Source organism: Oncorhynchus nerka, linkage group LG26 (assembly GCF_034236695.1).
Source record: "Oncorhynchus nerka isolate Pitt River linkage group LG26, Oner_Uvic_2.0, whole genome shotgun sequence".
Lineage (NCBI taxonomy): Eukaryota > Metazoa > Chordata > Actinopteri > Salmoniformes > Salmonidae > Oncorhynchus > Oncorhynchus nerka.
The window spans coordinates 53,335,969-53,357,633 of NC_088421.1; the positions used below are offsets into that span (position 1 = coordinate 53,335,969).

At 33.8% G+C, this 21,665-nt stretch overlaps 2 protein-coding genes across 2 annotated transcripts in view; one reads left to right on the top strand and one right to left on the bottom strand.

The window, feature by feature from the left end:
* top3a (DNA topoisomerase III alpha) overlaps positions 1-8,818 on the bottom strand; it is a 93,089-nt gene extending 84,271 nt beyond the window's left edge. The window contains exons 1-4 of the mRNA XM_065010893.1: positions 8,043-8,818; positions 3,504-3,563; positions 3,325-3,398; positions 3,154-3,229 (exon numbers count right to left, since the gene is read on the bottom strand). Of these exons, the coding sequence (XP_064866965.1) occupies positions 3,154-3,229; positions 3,325-3,398; positions 3,504-3,563; positions 8,043-8,264 (432 nt within the window). The 5' untranslated portion in view covers positions 8,265-8,818. The remainder of the gene's footprint in view (positions 1-3,153; positions 3,230-3,324; positions 3,399-3,503; positions 3,564-8,042) is intronic.
* An 86-nt stretch (positions 8,819-8,904) lies between these two features.
* The window catches only part of LOC115119008 (guanine nucleotide exchange protein smcr8a-like), a 62,379-nt gene continuing 49,618 nt past the window's right edge, over positions 8,905-21,665 (top strand). Inside the window, exons 1-2 of the mRNA XM_065010892.1 lie at positions 8,905-9,703; positions 9,845-9,993. Coding sequence (XP_064866964.1) covers positions 9,506-9,703; positions 9,845-9,993 — 347 coding nt within the window. The 5' untranslated portion in view covers positions 8,905-9,505. The remainder of the gene's footprint in view (positions 9,704-9,844; positions 9,994-21,665) is intronic.

Genomic DNA, 21,665 nt, shown 5'->3' on the forward strand with positions numbered 1-21,665 from the left:
GAAGACAGTAACAGTTAGAGACAGAAGACAGTAACAGTTAGAGACAGAAGACAGTTTCTAGAGACAGTGATTGTAACAGTTAGAGACAGAAGACAGCAAACAGTTCAATCAAAGGAAGTGTCAGAGACAAAGACAGTAACAGTTAGAGACAGAAGACAGTAACAGTTAGAGACAGAAGACAGTAACAGTTAGAGACAGAAGACAGTAACAGTTAGAGACAGAAGACAGTAACAGTTAGAGACAGAAGACAGTAACAGTTAGAGACAGTAACAGTTAGAGACAGAAGACAGTAACAGTTAGAGACAGTAACAGTTAGAGACAGAAGACAGTAACAGTTAGAGACAGAAGACAGTAACAGTTAGAGACAGAAGACAGTAACAGTTAGAGACAGAAGACAGTAACAGTTAGAGACAGAAGACAGTAACAGTTAGAGACAGAAGACAGTAACAGTTAGAGACAGAAGACAGTAACAGTTAGAGACAGAAGACAGTAACAGTTAGAGACAGAAGACAGTAACAGTTAGAGACAGAAGACAGTAACAGTTAGAGACAGTAACAGTTAGAGACAGTAACAGTTAGAGACAGAAGACAGTAACAGTTAGAGACAGAAGACAGTAACAGTTAGAGACAGAAGACAGTAACAGTTAGAGACAGAAGACAGTAACAGTTAGAGACAGTAACAGTTAGAGACAGAAGACAGTAACAGTTAGAGACAGAAGACAGTTAGAGACAGAAGACAGTAACAGTTAGAGACAGAAGACAGTAACAGTTAGAGACAGAAGACAGTAACAGTTAGAGACAGAAGACAGTAACAGTTAGAGACAGAAGACAGTAACAGTTAGAGACAGAAGACAGTAACAGTTAGAGACAGAAGACAGTAACAGTTAGAGACAGAAGACAGTAACAGTTAGAGACAGAAGACAGTAACAGTTAGAGACAGAAGACAGTAACAGTTAGAGACAGAAGACAGTAACAGTTAGAGACAGAAGACAGTAACAGTTAGAGACAGAAGACAGTAACAGTTAGAGACAGAAGACAGTAACAGTTAGAGACAGAAGACAGTAACAGTTAGAGACAGAAGACAGTAACAGTTAGAGACAGAAGACAGTAACAGTTAGAGACAGAAGACAGTAACAGTTAGAGACAGAAGACAGTAACAGTTAGAGACAGAAGACAGTAACAGTTAGAGACAGAAGACAGTAACAGTTAGAGACAGAAGACAGTAACAGTTAGAGACAGACAGTAACAGTTAGAGACAGAAGACAGTAACAGTTAGAGACAGAAGACAGTAACAGTTAGAGACAGAAGACAGTAACAGTTAGAGACAGAAGACAGTAACAGTTAGAGACAGAAGACAGTAACAGTTAGAGACAGAAGACAGTAACAGTTAGAGACAGAAGACAGTAACAGTTAGAGACAGAAGACAGTAACAGTTAGAGACAGAAGACAGTAACAGTTAGAGACAGTAACAGTTAGAGACAGAAGACAGTAACAGTTAGAGACAGAAGACAGTAACAGTTAGAGACAGAAGACAGTAACAGTTAGAGACAGAAGACAGTAACAGTTAGAGACAGTAACAGTTAGAGACAGAAGACAGTAACAGTTAGAGACAGAAGACAGTAACAGTTAGAGACAGAAGACAGTAACAGTTAGAGACAGAAGACAGTAACAGTTAGAGACAGTAACAGTTAGAGACAGAAGACAGTAACAGTTAGAGACAGAAGACAGTAACAGTTAGAGACAGAAGACAGTAACAGTTAGAGACAGAAGACAGTAACAGTTAGAGACAGAAGACAGTAACAGTTAGAGACAGTAACAGTTAGAGACAGTAACAGTTAGAGACAGAAGACAGTAACAGTTAGAGACAGAAGACAGTAACAGTTAGAGACAGAAGACAGTAACAGTTAGAGACAGAAGACAGTAACAGTTAGAGACAGAAGACAGTAACAGAGACAGAAGACAGTAACAGTTAGAGACAGAAGACAGTAACAGTTAGAGACAGAAGACAGTAACAGTTAGAGACAGAAGACAGTAACAGTTAGAGACAGTAACAGTTAGAGACAGAAGACAGTAACAGTTAGAGACAGAAGACAGTAACAGTTAGAGACAGAAGACAGTAACAGTTAGAGACAGAAGACAGTAACAGTTAGAGACAGAAGAGTAACAGTTAGAGACAGTAACAGTTAGAGACAGAAGACAGTAACAGTTAGAGACAGAAGACAGTAACAGTTAGAGACAGTAACAGTTAGAGACAGAAGACAGTAACAGTTAGAGACAGAAGACAGTAACAGTTAGAGACAGAAGACAGTAACAGTTAGAGACAGTAACAGTTAGAGACAGAAGACAGTAACAGTTAGAGACAGAAGACAGTAACAGTTAGAGACAGAAGACAGTAACAGTTAGAGACAGAAGACAGTAAGACAGTAACAGTTAGAGACAGAAGACAGTAACAGTTAGAGACAGAAGACAGTAACAGTTAGAGACAGAAGACAGTAACAGTTAGAGACAGAAGACAGTAACAGTTAGAGACAGAAGACAGTTAGAGACAGAAGACAGTAACAGTTAGAGACAGAAGACAGTAACAGTTAGAGACAGAAGACAGTTAGAGACAGAAGACAGTAACAGTTAGAGACAGAAGACAGTAACAGTTAGAGACAGAAGACAGTAACAGTTAGAGACAGAAGACAGTAACAGTTAGAGACAGAAGACAGTAACAGTTAGAGACAGAAGACAGTAACAGTTAGAGACAGAAGACAGTAACAGTTAGAGACAGAAGACAGTTAGAGACAGAAGACAGTAACAGTTAGAGACAGTAACAGTTAGAGACAGAAGACAGTAACAGTTAGAGACAGAAGACAGTAACAGTTAGAGACAGTAACAGTTAGAGACAGAAGACAGGTAGAGACAGAAGACAGTAACAGTTAGAGACAGTAACAGTTAGAGACAGTAACAGTTAGAGACAGAAGACAGGTAGAGACAGAAGACAGTAACAGAGACAGAAGACAGGTAGAGACAGAAGACAGTAACAGTTAGAGACAGTAACAGTTAGAGACAGTAACAGTTAGAGACAGTAACAGTTAGAGACAGAAGACAGGTAGAGACAGAAGACAGTAACAGAGACAGAAGACAGTAACAGTACGTTCAACTAGACTACCTTGATCTGAACAAAGTTCTCAGGACAATACTTCTCCACCTCAGCATCAAACAACAGGACAGGATTACAGCTGTGCCTGGAACACACACACACACACACACACACACACAGTTACACACAGAGAGAGCACTATAGGAGGTGTCGTACGATGACAGAAGTCGTAAATCTCACCATTTCTGGAACTGAGCCTTGAACTCCAGACCCAACAGATGACCTGAAACTGACGTCATACACACCGTCACATTCTGTAGACACACACACACACACACACACACACACTAAATGAGCCACCACCAAATCCCAAACACACCCGGGATAGAGCAGAAGTGGTGTTGCATGCTGCTACTTACCCTTCCAAACAGGTTGTATTCATACTCATAGAGTTTATTATAGACGGACAGACCCTCCCTCTGAAAAACAGACAGTTTATTATAGACAGACAGCCCCTCCCTCTGAAACACAGACAACAGACAGTTTATTATAGACAGACAGCCCCTCCCTCTGAAACACAGACAGCCCCTCACTCTGAAACACAGACAGTTTATTACAGACAGACAGCCCCTCACTCTGAAACACAGACAGCCCCTCACTCTGAAACACAGACAGTTTATTACAGACAGACAGCCCCTCACTCTGAAACACAGACAACAGACAGTTTATTACAGACAGACAGCCCCTCACTCTGAAACACAGACAACAGACAGTTTATTATAGACAGACAGACCCTCCCTCTGAAACACAGACAGTTTATTATAGACAGACAGCCCCTCACTCTGAAACACAGACAACAGACAGTTTATTATAGACAGACAGCCCCTCACTCTGAAACACAGACAGTTTATTATAGACAGACAGCCCCTCACTCTGAAACACAGACAGTTTATTATAGACAGACAGCCCCTCACTCTGAAACACAGACAGTTTATTATAGACAGACAGCCCCTCACTCTGAAACACAGACAGTTTATTATAGACAGACAGCCCCTCACTCTGAAACACAGACAGTTTATTATAGACAGACAGACCCTCCCTCTGAAACACAGACAGTTTATTATAGACAGACAGCCCCTCCTCTGAAACACAGACAGTTTATTATAGACAGACAGCCCCTCACTCTGAAACACAGACAGTTTATTATAGACAGACAGCCCCTCACTCTGAAACACAGACAGTTTATTATAGACAGACAGCCCCTCACTCTGAAACACAGACAGTTTATTATAGACAGACAGCCCCTCCCTCTGAAACACAGACAACAGACAGTTTATTATAGACAGACAGCCCCTCACTCTGAAACACAGACAACAGACAGTTTATTATAGACAGACAGCCCCTCACTCTGAAACACAGACAGTTTATTATAGACAGACAGCCCCTCACTCTGAAACACAGACAGTTTATTATAGACAGACAGACCCTCCCTCTGAAACACAGACAGTTTATTATAGACAGACAGACCCTCCCTCTGAAACACAGACAGTTTATTATAGACAGACAGCCCCTCACTCTGAAACACAGACAGTTTATTATAGACAGACAGCCCCTCACTCTGAAACACAGACAGTTTATTATAGACAGACAGCCCCTCACTCTGAAACACAGACAGTTTATTATAGACAGACAGCCCCTCCCTCTGAAACACAGACAACAGACAGTTTATTATAGACAGACAGCCCCTCCCTCTGAAACACAGACAGTTTATTACAGACAGACAGCCCCTCACTCTGAAACACAGACAGTTTATTATAGACAGACAGCCCCTCCCTCTGAAACACAGACAGTTTATTATAGACAGACAGCCCCTCCCTCTGAAACACAGACAGTTTATTAAACAGACAGACAACAGACAGTTTATTATAGACAGACAGCCCCTCACTCTGAAACACAGACAGACAGACAGTTTATTACAGACAGTTTATTATAGACAGCCCCTCCACTCTGAAACACAGACAGTTTATTATAGACAGACAGCCCCTCCCTCTGAAACACAGACAACAGACAGTTTATTATAGACAGACAGCCCCTCACTCTGAAACACAGACAACAGACAGTTTATTATAGACAGACAGCCCCTCCCTCTGAAACACAGACAACAGACAGTTTATTATAGACAGACAGCCCCTCACTCTGAAACACAGACAGTTTATTATAGACAGACAGCCCCTCACTCTGAAACACAGACAGTTTATTATAGACAGACAGCCCCTCACTCTGAAACACAGACAACAGACAGTTTATTATAGACAGACAGCCCCTCACTCTGAAACACAGACAGTTTATTATAGACAGACAGCCCCTCCCTCTGAAACACAGACAGTTTATTATAGACAGACAGCCCCTCACTCTGAAACACAGACAACAGACAGTTTATTATAGACAGACAGCCCCTCACTCTGAAACACAGACAACAGACAGTTTATTATAGACAGACAGCCCCTCCCTCTGAAACACAGACAGTTTATTATAGACAGACAGCCCCTCCTCTGAAACACAGACAACAGACAGTTTATTATAGACAGACAGCCCCTCACTCTGAAACAAACACAGACAGTTTATTATAGACAGACAGCCCCTCACTCTGAAACACAGACAGTTTATTATAGACAGACAGCCCCTCACTCTGAAACACAGACAGTTTATTATAGACAGACAGCCCCTCACTCTGAAACACAGACAACAGACAGTTTATTATAGACAGACAGCCCCTCCCTCTGAAACACAGACAACAGACAGTTTATTATAGACAGACAGCCCCTCCCTCTGAAACACAGACAGTTTATTATAGACAGACAGCCCTCTCCTCTGAAACAACAGACAGTTTATTATAGACAGACAGCCCCTCCCTCTGAAACACAGACAGTTTATTATAGACAGACAGCCCCTCCTCTGAAACACAGACAACAGACAGTTTATTATAGACAGACAGCCCCTCCTCTGAAACACAGACAACAGACAGTTTATTATAGACAGACAGCCCCTCCCTCTGAAACACAGACAGTTTATTATAGACAGACAGCCCCTCCCTCTGAAACACAGACAACAGACAGTTTATTATAGACAGACAGCCCCTCACTCTGAAACACAGACAACAGACAGTTTATTATAGACAGACAGCCCCTCACTCTGAAACACAGACAGTTTATTATAGACAGACAGCCCCTCCCTCTGAAACACAGACAGTTTATTATAGACAGACAGCCCCTCACTCTGAAACACAGACAACAGACAGTTTATTATAGACAGACAGCCCCTCCCTCTGAAACACAGACAACAGACAGTTTATTATAGACAGACAGCCCCTCCCTCTGAAACACAGACAGTTTATTATAGACAGACAGCCCCTCCCTCTGAAACACAGACAACAGACAGTTTATTATAGACAGACAGCCCCTCACTCTGAAACACAGACAGTTTATTATAGACAGACAGCCCCTCCCTCTGAAACACAGACAACAGACAGTTTATTATAGACAGACAGCCCCTCCTCTGAAACACAGACAACAGACAGTTTATTATAGACAGACAGCCCCTCCCTCTGAAACACAGACAGTTTATTATAGACAGACAGCCCCTCCTCTGAAACACAGACAGTTTATTATAGACAGACAGCCCCTCCCTCTGAAACACAGACAACAGACAGTTTATTATAGACAGACAGCCCCTCACTCTGAAACACAGACAGTTTATTATAGACAGACAGCCCCTCCCTCTGAAAACAGACAGACAGTTTATTATAGACAGACAGCCCCTCCTCTGAAACACAGACAGTTTATTATAGACAGACAGCCCCTCCCTCTGAAACATAGACAACAGACAGTTTATTATAGACAGACAGCCCCTCCCTCTGAAACACAGACAGTTTATTATAGACAGACAGCCCCTCCCTCTGAAACACAGACACAGACAGTTTATTATAGACAGACAGCCCTCACTCTGAAACACAGACAACAGACAGTTTATTATAGACAGACAGCCCCTCCTCTGAAACACAGACAGTTTATTATAGACAGACAGCCCCTCACTCTGAAACACAGACAGTTTATTATAGACAGACAGCCCCTCACTCTGAAACACAGACAGTTTATTATAGACAGACAGCCCCTCACTCTGAAACACAGACAGTTTATTATAGACAGACAGCCCCTCCCTCTGAAACACAGACAACAGACAGTTTATTATAGACAGACAGCCCCTCACTCTGAAACACAGACAGTTTATTATAGACAGACAGCCCCTCCTCTGAAACACAGACACAGACAGTTTATTATAGACAGACAGCCCTCACTCTGAAACACAGACAGTTTATTATAGACAGACAGCCCCTCACTCTGAAACACAGACAACAGACAGTTTATTATAGACAGACAGCCCCTCACTCTGAAACACAGACAGTTTATTATAGACAGACAGCCCCTCACTCTGAAACAGAGACAACAGACAGTTTATTATAGACAGACAGCCCCTCACTCTGAAACACAGACAGTTTATTATAGACAGACAGACCCTCACTCTGAAACACAGACAACAGACAGTTTATTATAGACAGAAAGCCCCTCACTCTGAAACACAGACAGTTTATTATAGACAGACAGCCCCTCACTCTGAAACACAGACAACAGACAGTTTATTATAGACAGACAGCCCCTCACTCTGAAACACAGACAACAGACAGTTTATTATAGACGGACAGCCCCTCCCTCTGAAACACAGACAGTTTATTATAGACGGACAGCCAGAGACCATAAACAGAGACAATCACACCTGTTGATGTGAGACATTATGTCATGGGAAGACAGCTGGAAGCTGAGATAAACAGACAATCGTCCCATGTACTGATAAAAAAACATTTCTCTCACACACCTAAGACCCAAACACACACACAGACCCACCCTCCTCGCTCTGCCGTCAGACATGATCTCCGCGATGCCTTTGGCCGCGTCATTCTTCTCCGCCACACAGAGAACCCGTTTGATCGGAGTCCTCCGGATCATGTCTCCCGGGGAATCTGTCCTCTTCTGTCCGGTGACGCTAAACCCCCTGTGGACCTGGAGCCGTAACGTTAACGGTCGTCCGGATGTGAACAGAGCCCTAGTCAGATGATGTATCAGCATAGCTAGCCTAGCCTAGCCAGGGCGCGTTGGAGCTACACTTGTCATAACGTTACACACACACGTCGTGCCCAGCTAACATTAGTCAATATAACTCCTGAAGCGTTGTTACAAACTGTTATTTTGACTGATCCAACAGATTGACACAACATAAAACTGTCACAGGGTCAGTTAGCTTGATGGGAGTAAGCTAGCTAAATCATGTCAAACTTCAACCATGAAACTAAGTTTACATGCCGAAGCTTAACCTTACAATTTTCATGATCACTTAAACACAATTTACAATGTAACGTGCATTAGCGTGGACCCAATCTGCTAATAAATAAATAGTTTTAAAACTATTTTGCCAACTGAAAGGGTTGGTAAAAAGGGCAGATAAATGTGATGTTATTGATTTTTACAAATTCCGCGCTTGTTAACGACAGCAGTCGTAAATCGATGATGTCGTAAAACAACTGTCGTAAAACCCTTTCCTGTTCGTGTGAATAATACTTTTTTATGCCGATGTCCTTTAATTTTACGCCAAAAATACTACGCGAAGAGTATCTATTTTCAAGATTGAAATTGTGATTCACAATCTTAAATCATGTTGAATGTGTAATATTAGGTTTGTAATTTTAGGACAGATAGCTACTTCCTTATGTGAGCTGGTCACGTGGTAACTACCAGCGGATTTTAATATGGCGACGGTCAGAATGTACACTTAACATTAAATAGTTTCACCGTATTTACTACTGGGACTTTATTATACCAGTGCATGACGGGCCACTGCCGATATTGCCCGGTAACGGTGCACGATTCCCCGGACGAGCAATGTGTCATTGATGGGGTGTCGGGATACGGTCGTGTTCCGTTTGGCGTCGTCTGTTTGCCAGATAACTGTCTTGACGTCGGTACTGTACGGGGGGCGGAGCCAGAGAGATAGTCCCGGTGTTAAGTGCTATTGTTTATATGCAGCGGTGACAGACAGACATACAGCCTTTGGTCAGATGTCATGTTGATGTGTGGCCTTCCTGCATCGTATGATATCATCATGGACAGACAGGTGAAGACCACTCCCAGCTGGTAGAGGTAACGGGACGCAGACAGACAGACATACAACCGTCAGTGTCGTGGACTGTTACTCCCAGCGAGTAGAGGGATACAGACAGACCGACAGACAGACTGGCTATCAGGCAGACATCTAGCCTAGTGGATGGACTTCCTCTGACGTCAAAGCTGACCCAAGCCCGGTCCGGAGAAAGATGATTGGTGCCCCAGACGTGGTGGCGTTTACTAAGGAGGATGATTTTGGGGAGGTAGGGTACCCCAACCCCTGGGTGGTGCCAGAAGAGTTCTCTGTCCCTCTGTTCCCATCGAATAACAACGCCAACCCCTGGGCCAAGACGTCATACGCCAAGTTCACTAAGGACTTCATCCTCATATCAGAGTTCTCTGAGCAGGTCGGTACCATGGGCAACTGGGGAGGGGTGTGTTATTTGACGGTGTGTATGTCCGGATGGGTGTGTATGTCCGGACTGTGTGTGTATGTCCGGACGGGGTGTGTGTGTAATGAGCTGACCTTGTGTTGTCCTCCCCTCCAGGTGGGCCCCCAGCCTCTTCTCACCATTCCTGACGACCCGAAGGTGTTTGGGACCTTTGACCTCAACTACTTCAGTCTGAGGATCATGTCTGTTGACTACCAGGCCTCGTTCGTAGGACATCCCACCGGCAGCGGATACCCACGACTCAGGTAGCTGTCCTATTTTATTATGTTGTATTGTACTCTAATGATGTCCTATTTTATTTTATTGTACTCTGAAACACTGTCCTATTTTATTATGTTGTATTGTACTCTACTGTCCTATTTTATTATGATGTCCTATTTTATTATGTTGTATTGTACTCTACTGATGTCCTATTTTATTATGTTGTATTGTACTCTAATGATGTCCTATTTTATTATGTTGTATTGTACTCTAATGATGTCCTATTTTATTATGTTGTATTGTATGATGTCCTATTTTATTATGTTGTATTGTACTCTACTGTCCTATTTTATTATGTTGTATTGTACTCTAATGATGTCCTATTTTATTATGTTGTATTGTACTCTACTGTCCTATTTTATTATGTTGTATTGTACTCTAATGATGTCCTATTTTATTATGTTGTATTGTACTCTAATGATGTCCTATTTTATTATGTTGTATTGTACTCTAATGATGTCCTATTTTATTATGTTGTATTGTACTCTACTGTCCTATTTTATTATGTTGTATTGTACTCTACTGATGTCCTATTTTATTATGTTGTATTGTACTCTACTGTCCTATTTTATTATGTTGTATTGTACTCTAATGATGTCCTATTTTATTATGTTGTATTGTACTCTACTGATGTCCTATTTTATTATGTTGTATTGTACTCTACTGATGTCCTATTTTATTATGTTGTATTGTACTCTAATGATGTCCTATTTTATTATGTTGTATTGTACTCTACTGTCCTATTTTATTATGTTGTATTGTACTCTACTGTCCTATTTTATTATGTTGTATTGTACTCTACTGTCCTATTTTATTATGTTTATTGTTGTCCTATTTTATTATGTTGTATTGTACTCTAATGATGTCCTATTTTATTATGTTGTATTGTACTCTACTGTCCTATTTTATTATGTTGTATTGTACTCTAATGATGTCCTATTTTATTATGTTGTATTGTACTCTACTGATGTCCTATTTTATTATGTTGTATTGTACTCTAATGATGTCCTATTTTATTATGTTGTATTGTACTCTACTGATGTCCTATTTTATTATGTTGTATTGTACTCTACTGATGTCCTATTTTATTATGTTGTATTTTTATATTTTATTATGTTGTATTGTACTCTAATGATGTCCTATTTTATTATGTTTTTATTACTGTCCTATTTTGTTGTATTGTACTCTAATGATGTCCTATTTTATTATGTTGTATTGTACTCTAATGATGTCCTATTTTATTATGTTGTATTGTACTCTACTGTCCTATTTTATTATGTTGTATTGTACTCTAATGATGTCCTATTTTATTATGTTGTATTGTACTCTAATGATGTCCTATTTTATTATGTTGTATTGTACTCTACTGTCCTATTTTATTATGTTGTATTGTACTCTACTGTCCTATTTTATTATGTTGTATTGTACTCTAATGATGTCCTATTTTATTATGTTGTATTGTACTCTAATGATGTCCTATTTTATTATGTTGTATTGTACTCTACTGATGTCCTATTTTATTATGTTGTATTGTACTCTACTGTCCTATTTTATTATGTTGTATTGTACTCTATGATGTCCTATTTTATTATGTTGTATTGTACTCTATGATGTCCTATTTTATTATGTTGTATTGTACTCTAATGATGTCCTATTTTATTATGTTGTATTGTACTCTAATGATGTCCTATTTTATTATGTTGTATTGTACTCTAATGATGTCCTATTTTATTATGTTGTATTGTACTCTAATGATGTCCTATTTTATTATGTTGTATTGTACTCTACTGTCCTATTTTATTATGTTGTATTGTACTCTACTGTCCTATTTTATTATGTTGTATTGTACTCTAATGATGTCCTATTTTATTATGTTGTATTGTACTCTACTGTCCTATTTTATTATGTTGTATTGTACTCTAATGATGTCCTATTTTATTATGTTGTATTGTACTCTAATGATGTCCTATTTTATTATGTTGTATTGTACTCTAATGATGTCCTATTTTATTATGTTGTATTGTACTCTGATGTCCTATTTTATTATGTTGTATTGTACTCTAATGATGTCCTATTTTATTATGTTGTATTGTACTCTAATGATGTCCTATTTTATTATGTTGTATTGTACTCTAATGATGTCCTATTTTATTATGTTGTATTGTACTCTAATGATGTCCTATTTTATTATGTTGTATTGTACTCTACTGTCCTATTTTATTATGTTGTATTGTACTCTACTGATGTCCTATTTTATTATGTTGTATTGTACTCTACTGATGTCCTATTTTATTATGTTGTATTGTACTCTAATGATGTCCTATTTTATTATGTTGTATTGTACTCTACTGATGTCCTATTTTATTATGTTGTATTGTACTCTAATGATGTCCTATTTTATTATGTTGTATTGTACTCTACTGTCCTATTTTATTATGTTGTATTGTACTCTACTGTCCTATTTTATTATGTTGTATTGTACTCTAATGATGTCCTATTTTATTATGTTGTATTGTACTCTACTGTCCTATTTTATTATGTTGTATTGTACTCTAATGATGTCCTATTTTATTATGTTGTATTGTACTCTAATGATGTCCTATTTTATTATGTTGTATTGTACTCTACTGATGTCCTATTTTATTATGTTGTATTGTACTCTCTATTTTATTATGTTGTATTGTCCTATTTTATTATGTTGTATTGTACTCTAATGATGTCCTATTTTATTATGTTGTATTGTACTCTAATGATGTCCTATTTTATTATGTTGTATTGTACTCTACTGTCCTATTTTATTATGTTGTATTGTACTCTAATGATGTCCTATTTTATTATGTTGTATTGTACTCTAATGATGTCCTATTTTATTATGTTGTATTGTACTCTACTGTCCTATTTTATTATGTTGTATTGTACTCTAATGATGTCCTATTTTATTATGTTGTATTGTACTCTACTGTCCTATTTTATTATGTTGTATTGTACTCTAATGATGTCCTATTTTATTATGTTGTATTGTACTCTAATGATGTCCTATTTTATTATGTTGTATTGTACTCTACTGTCCTATTTTATTATGTTGTATTGTACTCTAATGATGTCCTATTTTATTATGTTGTATTGTACTCTAATGATGTCCTATTTTATTATGTTGTATTGTACTCTACTGTCCTATTTTATTATGTTGTATTGTACTCTACTGTCCTATTTTATTATGTTGTATTGATGATGTCCTATTTTATTATGTTGTATTGTACTCTAATGACTGTCCTATTTTATTATGTTGTATTGTACTCTAATGATGTCCTATTTTATTATGTTGTATTGTACTCTAATGATGTCCTATTTTATTATGTTGTATTGTACTCTAATGATGTCCTATTTTATTATGTTGTATTGTACTCTAATGATGTCCTATTTTATTATGTTGTATTGTACTCTAATGATGTCCTATTTTATTATGTTGTATTGTACTCTACTGTCCTATTTTATTATGTTGTATTGTACTCTAATGATGTCCTATTTTATTATGTTGTATTGTACTCTAATGATGTCCTATTTTATTATGTTGTATTGTACTCTACTGTCCTATTTTATTATGTTGTATTGTACTCTAATGATGTCCTATTTTATTATGTTGTATTGTACTCTAATGATGTCCTATTTTATTATGTTGTATTGTACTCTAATGATGTCCTATTTTATTATGTTGTATTGTACTCTAATGATGTCCTATTTTATTATGTTGTATTGTACTCTAATGATGTCCTATTTTATTATGTTGTATTGTACTCTACTGTCCTATTTTATTATGTTGTATTGTACTCTAATGATGTCCTATTTTATTATGTTGTATTGTACTCTAATGATGTCCTATTTTATTATGTTGTATTGTACTCTAATGATGTCCTATTTTATTATGTTGTATTGTACTCTAATGATGTCCTATTTTATTATGTTGTATTGTACTCTAATGATGTCCTATTTTATTATGTTGTATTGTACTCTAATGATGTCCTATTTTATTATGTTGTATTGTACTCTAATGATGTCCTATTTTATTATGTTGTATTGTACTCTACTGTCCTATTTTATTATGTTGTATTGTACTCTACTGTCCTATTTTATTATGTTGTATTGTACTCTACTGTCCTATTTTATTATGTTGTATTGTACTCTAATGATGTCCTATTTTATTATGTTGTATTGTACTCTACTATTTTATTATGATGTCCTATTTTATTATGTTGTATTGTACTCTACTGATGTCCTATTTTATTATGTTGTATTGTACTCTAATGATGTCCTATTTTATTATGTTGTATTGTACTCTAATGATGTCCTATTTTATTATGTTGTATTGTACTCTACTGATGTCCTATTTTATTATGTTGTATTGTACTCTAATGATGTCCTATTTTATTATGTTGTATTGTACTCTACTGTCCTATTTTATTATGTTGTATTGTACCTATGATGTCCTATTTTATTATGTTGTATTGTACTCTACTGTCCTATTTTATTATGTTGTATTGTACTCTAATGATGTCCTATTTTATTATGTTGTATTGTACTCTACTGATGTCCTATTTTATTATGTTGTATTGTACTCTACTGTCCTATTTTATTATGTTGTATTGTACTCTACTGTCCTATTTTATTATGTTGTATTGTACTCTACTGTCCTATTTTATTATGTTGTATTGTACTCTACTGTCCTATTTTATTATGTTGTATTGTACTCTAATGATGTCCTATTTTATTATGTTGTATTGTACTCTACTGTCCTATTTTATTATGTTGTATTGTACTCTAATGATGTCCTATTTTATTATGTTGTATTGTACTCTACTGATGTCCTATTTTATTATGTTGTATTGTACTCTACTGTCCTATTTTATTATGTTGTATTGTACTCTAATGATGTCCTATTTTATTATGTTGTATTGTACTCTACTGTCCTATTTTATTATGTTGTATTGTACTCCTATTATGTTGATGTCCTATTTTATTATGTTGTATTGTACTCTAATGATGTCCTATTTTATTATGTTGTATTGTACTCTAATGATGTCCTATTTTATTATGTTGTATTGTACTCTAATGATGTCCTATTTTATTATGTTGTATTGTACTCTAATGATGTCCTATTTTATTATTTTATTACTGTCCTATTTTATTATGTTGTATTGTACTCTACTGATGTCCTATTTTATTATGTTGTATTGTACTCTACTGATGTCCTATTTTATTATGTTGTATTGTACTCTAATGATGTCCTATTTTATTATGTTGTATTGTACTCTACTGATGTCCTATTTTATTATGTTGTATTGTACTCTACTGATGTCCTATTTTATTATGTTGTATTGTACTCTAATGATGTCCTATTTTATTATGTTTATTGTACTCTAATGATGTCCTATTTTATTATGTTGTATTGTACTCTAATGATGTCCTATTTTATTATGTTGTATTGTACTCTACTGTCCTATTTTATTATGTTGTATTGTACTCTAATGATGTCCTATTTTATTATGTTGTATTGTACTCTAATGATGTCCTATTTTATTATGTTGTATTGTACTCTAATGATGTCCTATTTTATTATGTTGTATTGTACTCTAATGATGTCCTATTTTATTATGTTGTATTGTAATGATGTCCTATTTTATTATGTTGTATTGTACTGTCCTATTTTATTATGTTGTATTGTACTCTACTGTCCTATTTTATTATGTTGTATTGTACTCTACTGTCCTATTTTATTATGTTGTATTGTACTCTAATGATGTCCTATTTTATTATGTTGTATTGTACTCTACTGATGTCCTATTTTATTATGTTGTATTGTACTCTACTGTCCTATTTTATTATGTTGTATTGTACTCTAATGATGTCCTATTTTATTATGTTGTATTGTACTCTACTGATGTCCTATTTTATTATGTTGTATTGACTGTCCTATTTTATTATGTTGTATTGTACTCTAATGATGTCCTATTTTATTATGTTGTATTGTACTCTACTGTCCTATTTTATTATGTTGTATTGTACTCTACTGTCCTATTTTATTATGTTGTATTGTACTCTACTGTCCTATTTTATTATGTTGTATTGTACTCTAATGATGTCCTATTTTATTATGTTGTATTGTACTCTAATGATGTCCTATTTTATTATGTTGTATTGTACTCTAATGATGTCCTATTTTATTATGTTGTATTGTACTCTACTGTCCTATTTTATTATGTTGTATTGTACTCTAATGATGTCCTATTTTATTATGTTGTATTGTACTCTAATGATGTCCTATTTTATTATGTTGTATTGTACTCTACTGTCCTATTTTATTATGTTGTATTGTACTCTAATGATGTCCTATTTTATTATGTTGTATTGTACTCTAATGATGTCCTATTTTATTATGTTGTATTGTACTCTAATGATGTCCTATTTTATTATGTTGTATTGTACTCTACTGTCCTATTTTATTATGTTGTATTGTACTCTAATGATGTCCTATTTTATTATGTTGTATTGTACTCTATGATGTCCTATTTTATTATGTTGTATTGTACTCTGATGTCCTATTTTATTATGTTGTATTGTACTCTACTGTCCTATTTTATTATGTTGTATTGTACTCTAATGATGTCCTATTTTATTATGTTGTATTGTACTCTATGTCCTATTTTATTATGTTGTATTGATGTCCTATTTTATTATGTTGTATTGTACTCTAATGATGTCCTATTTTATTATGTTGTATTGTACTCTAATGATGTCCTATTTTATTATGTTGTATTGTACTCTACTGTCCTATTTTATTATGTTGTATTGTACTCTAATGATGTCCTATTTTATTATGTTGTATTGTAATGATGTCCTATTTTATTATGTTGTATTGTACTCTACTGTCCTATTTTATTATGTTGTATTGTACTCTAATGATGTCCTATTTTATTATGTTGTATTGTACTCTACTGTCCTATTTTATTATGTTGTATTGTTTATGATGTCCTATTTTATTATGTTGTATTGTACTCTAATGATGTCCTATTTTATTATGTTGTATTGTACTCTATGATGTCCTATTTTATTATGTTGTATTGTACTCTAATGATGTCCTATTTTATTATGTTGTATTGTACTCTAATGATGTCCTATTTTATTATGTTGTATTGTACTCTAATGATGTCCTATTTTATTATGTTGTATTGTACTCTAATGATGTCCTATTTTATTATGTTGTATTGTACTCTAATGATGTCCTATTTTATTATGTTGTATTGTACTCTACTGTCCTATTTTATTATGTTGTATTGTACTCTACTGTCCTATTTTATTATGTTGTATTGTACTCCTATTTTATTATGTTGTATTGTACTCTGATGTCCTATTTTATTATGTTGTATTGTACTCTAATGATGTCCTATTTTATTATGTTGTATTGTACTCTACTGTCCTATTTTATTATGTTGTATTGTACTCTAATGATGTCCTATTTTATTATGTTGTATTGTACTCTAATGATGTCCTATTTTATTATGTTGTATTGTACTCTTGATGTCCTATTTTATTATGTTGTATTGTACTCTACTGTCCTATTTTATTATGTTGTATTGTACTCTAATGATGTCCTATTTTATTATGTTGTATTGTACTCTACTGTCCTATTTTATTATGTTGTATTGTACTCTAATGATGTCCTATTTTATTATGTTGTATTGTACTCTACTGTCCTATTTTATTATGTTGTATTGTACTCTAATGATGTCCTATTTTATTATGTTGTATTGTACTCTAATGATGTCCTATTTTATTATGTTGTATTGTACTCTAATGATGTCCTATTTTATTATGTTGTATTGTACTCTACTGTCCTATTTTATTATGTTGTATTGTACTCTAATGATGTCCTATTTTATTATGTTGTATTGTACTCTAATGATGTCCTATTTTATTATGTTGTATTGTACTCTATGTCCTATTTTATTATGTTGTATTGTTTATTGTCCTATTTTATTATGTTGTATTGTACTCTAATGATGTCCTATTTTATTATGTTGTATTGTACTCTAATGATGTCCTATTTTATTATGTTGTATTGTACTCTACTGTCCTATTTTATTATGTTGTATTGTACTCTACTGATGTCCTATTTTATTATGTTGTATTGTACTCTACTGTCCTATTTTATTATGTTGTATTGTACTCTAATGATGTCCTATTTTATTATGTTGTATTGTACTCTAATGATGTCCTATTTTATTATGTTGTATTGTACTCTACTGATGTCCTATTTTATTATGTTGTATTGTACTCTAATGATGTCCTATTTTATTATTATGTTGTATTGTACTCTAATGATGTCCTATTTTATTATGTTGTATTGTACTCTACTGTCCTATTTTATTATGTTGTATTGTACTCTAATGATGTCCTATTTTATTATGTTGTATTGTACTCTAATGATGTCCTATTTTATTATGTTGTATTGTACTCTAATGATGTCCTATTTTATTATGTTGTATTGTACTCTAATGATGTCCTATTTTATTATGTTGTATTGTACTCTATGATGTCCTATTTTATTATGTTGTATTGTACTCTAATGATGTCCTATTTTATTATGTTGTATTGTACTCTAATGATGTCCTATTTTATTATGTTGTATTGTACTCTGATGTCCTATTTTATTATGTTGTATTGTATTGTCCTATTTTATTATGTTGTATTGTACTCTAATGATGTCCTATTTTATTATGTTGTATTGTACTCTAATGATGTCCTATTTTATTATGTTGTATTGTACTCTAATGATGTCCTATTTTATTATGTTGTATTGTACTCTAATGATGTCCTATTTTATTATGTTGTATTGTACTCTACTGTCCTATTTTATTATGTTGTATTGTACTCTAATGATGTCCTATTTTATTATGTTGTATTGTACTCTAATGATGTCCTATTTTATTATGTTGTATTGTACTCTACTGTCCTATTTTATTATGTTGTATTGTACTCTAATGATGTCCTATTTTATTATGTTGTATTGTACTCTAATGATGTCCTATTTTATTATGTTGTATTGTCCTACTGTCCTATTTTATTATGTTGTATTGTACTCTACTGTCCTATTTTATTATGTTGTATTGTACTCTAATGATGTCCTATTTTATTATGTTGTATTGTACTCTACTGTCCTATTTTATTATGTTGTATTGTCCTATTGTTATTTTATTATGTTGTATTGTACTCTAATGATGTCCTATTTTATTATGTTGTATTGTACTCTAATGATGTCCTATTTTATTATGTTGTATTGTACTCTACTGTCCTATTTTATTATGTTGTATTGTACTCTAATGATGTCCTATTTTATTATGTTGTATTGTACTCTACTGTCCTATTTTTATTATGTTGTATTGTACTAATGATGTCCTATTTTATTATGTTGTCTAATGATGTCCTATTTTATTATGTTGTATTGTACTCTACTGTCCTATTTTATTATGTTGTATTGTACTCTACTGTCCTATTTTATTATGTTGTATTGTACTCTAATGATGTCCTATTTTATTATGTTGTATTGTACTCTACTGTCCTATTTTATTATGTTGTATTGTACTCTACTGTCCTATTTTATTATGTTGTATTGTACTCTAATGATGTCCTATTTTATTATGTTGTATTGTACTCTAATGATGTCCTATTTTATTATGTTGTATTGTACTCTACTGATGTCCTATTTTATTATGTTGTATTGTACTCTACTGTCCTATTTTATTATGTTGTATTGTACTCTACTGTCCTATTTTATTATGTTGTATTGTACTCTAATGATGTCCTATTTTATTATGTTGTATTGTACTCTAATGATGTCCTATTTTATTATGTTGTATTGTACTCTAATGATGTCCTATTTTATTATGTTGTATTGTACTCTATGATGTCCTATTTTATTATGTTGTATTGTACTCTACTGTCCTATTTTATTATGTTGTATTGTACTCTAATGATGTCCTATTTTATTATGTTGTATTGTACTCTAATGATGTCCTATTTTATTATGTTGTATTGTACTCTAATGATGTCCTATTTTATTATGTTGTATTGTACTCTAATGATGTCCTATTTTATTATGTTGTATTGTACTGTCCTATTTTATTATGTTGTATTGTCCTACTGTCCTATTTTATTATGTTGTATTGTACTCTACTGTCCTATTTTATTATGTTGTATTGTACTCTAATGATGTCCTATTTTATTATGTTGTATTGTACTCTAATGATGTCCTATTTTATTATGTTGTATTGTACTCTAATGATGTCCTATTTTATTATGTTGTATTGTACTCTAATGATGTCCTATTTTATTATGTTGTATTGTACTCTATGATGTCCTATTTTATTATGTTGTATTGTACTCTATGATGTCCTATTTTATTATGTTGTATTGTACTGTCCTATTTTATTATGTTGTATTGACTGTCCTATTTTATTATGTTGTATTGTACTAATGATGTCCTATTTTATTATGTTGTATTGTACTCTAATGATGTCCTATTTTATTATGTTGTATTGTACTCTAACTGTCCTATTTTATTATGTTGTATTGTACTCTAATGATGTCCTATTTTATTATGTTGTATTGTACTCTAATGATGTCCTATTTTATTATGTTGTATTGTACTCTACTGTCCTATTTTATTATGTTGTATTGTACTCTAATGATGTCCTATTTTATTATGTTGTATTGTACTCTAATGATGTCCTATTTTATTATGTTGTATTGTACTCTAATGATGTCCTATTTTATTATGTTGTATTGTACTCTAATGATGTCCTATTTTATTATGTTGTATTGTACTCTAATGATGTCCTATTTTATTATGTTGTATTGTACTCTGATGTCCTATTTTATTATGTTGTATTGTACTCTAATGATGTCCTATTTTATTATGTTGTATTGTACTCTAATGATGTCCTATTTTATTATGTTGTATTGTACTCTAATGATGTCCTATTTTATTATGTTGTATTGTACTCTATTTTATTATGTTGTATTGTCCTGATTTTATTATGTTGTATTGTACTCTACTGTCCTATTTTATTATGTTGTATTGTACTCTAATGATGTCCTATTTTATTATGTTGTATTGTACTCTAATGATGTCCTATTTTATTATGTTGTATTGTACTCTAATGATGTCCTATTTTATTATGTTGTATTGTACTCTACTGTCCTATTTTATTATGTTGTATGATGTCCTATTTTATTATGTTGTATTGTACTCTACTGTCCTATTTTATTATGTTGTATTGTACTCTACTGTCCTATTTTATTATGTTGTATTGTACTCTAATGATGTCCTATTTTATTATGTTGTATTGTACTCTAATGATGTCCTATTTTATTATGTTGTATTGTACTCTAATGATGTCCTATTTTATTATGTTGTATTGTACTCTAATGATGTCCTATTTTATTATGTTGTATTGTACTCTAATGATGTCCTATTTTATTATGTTGTATTGTACTCTACTGTCCTATTTTATTATGTTGTATTGTACTCTAATGATGTCCTATTTTATTATGTTGTATTGTACTCTAATGATGTCCTATTTTATTATGTTGTATTGTACTG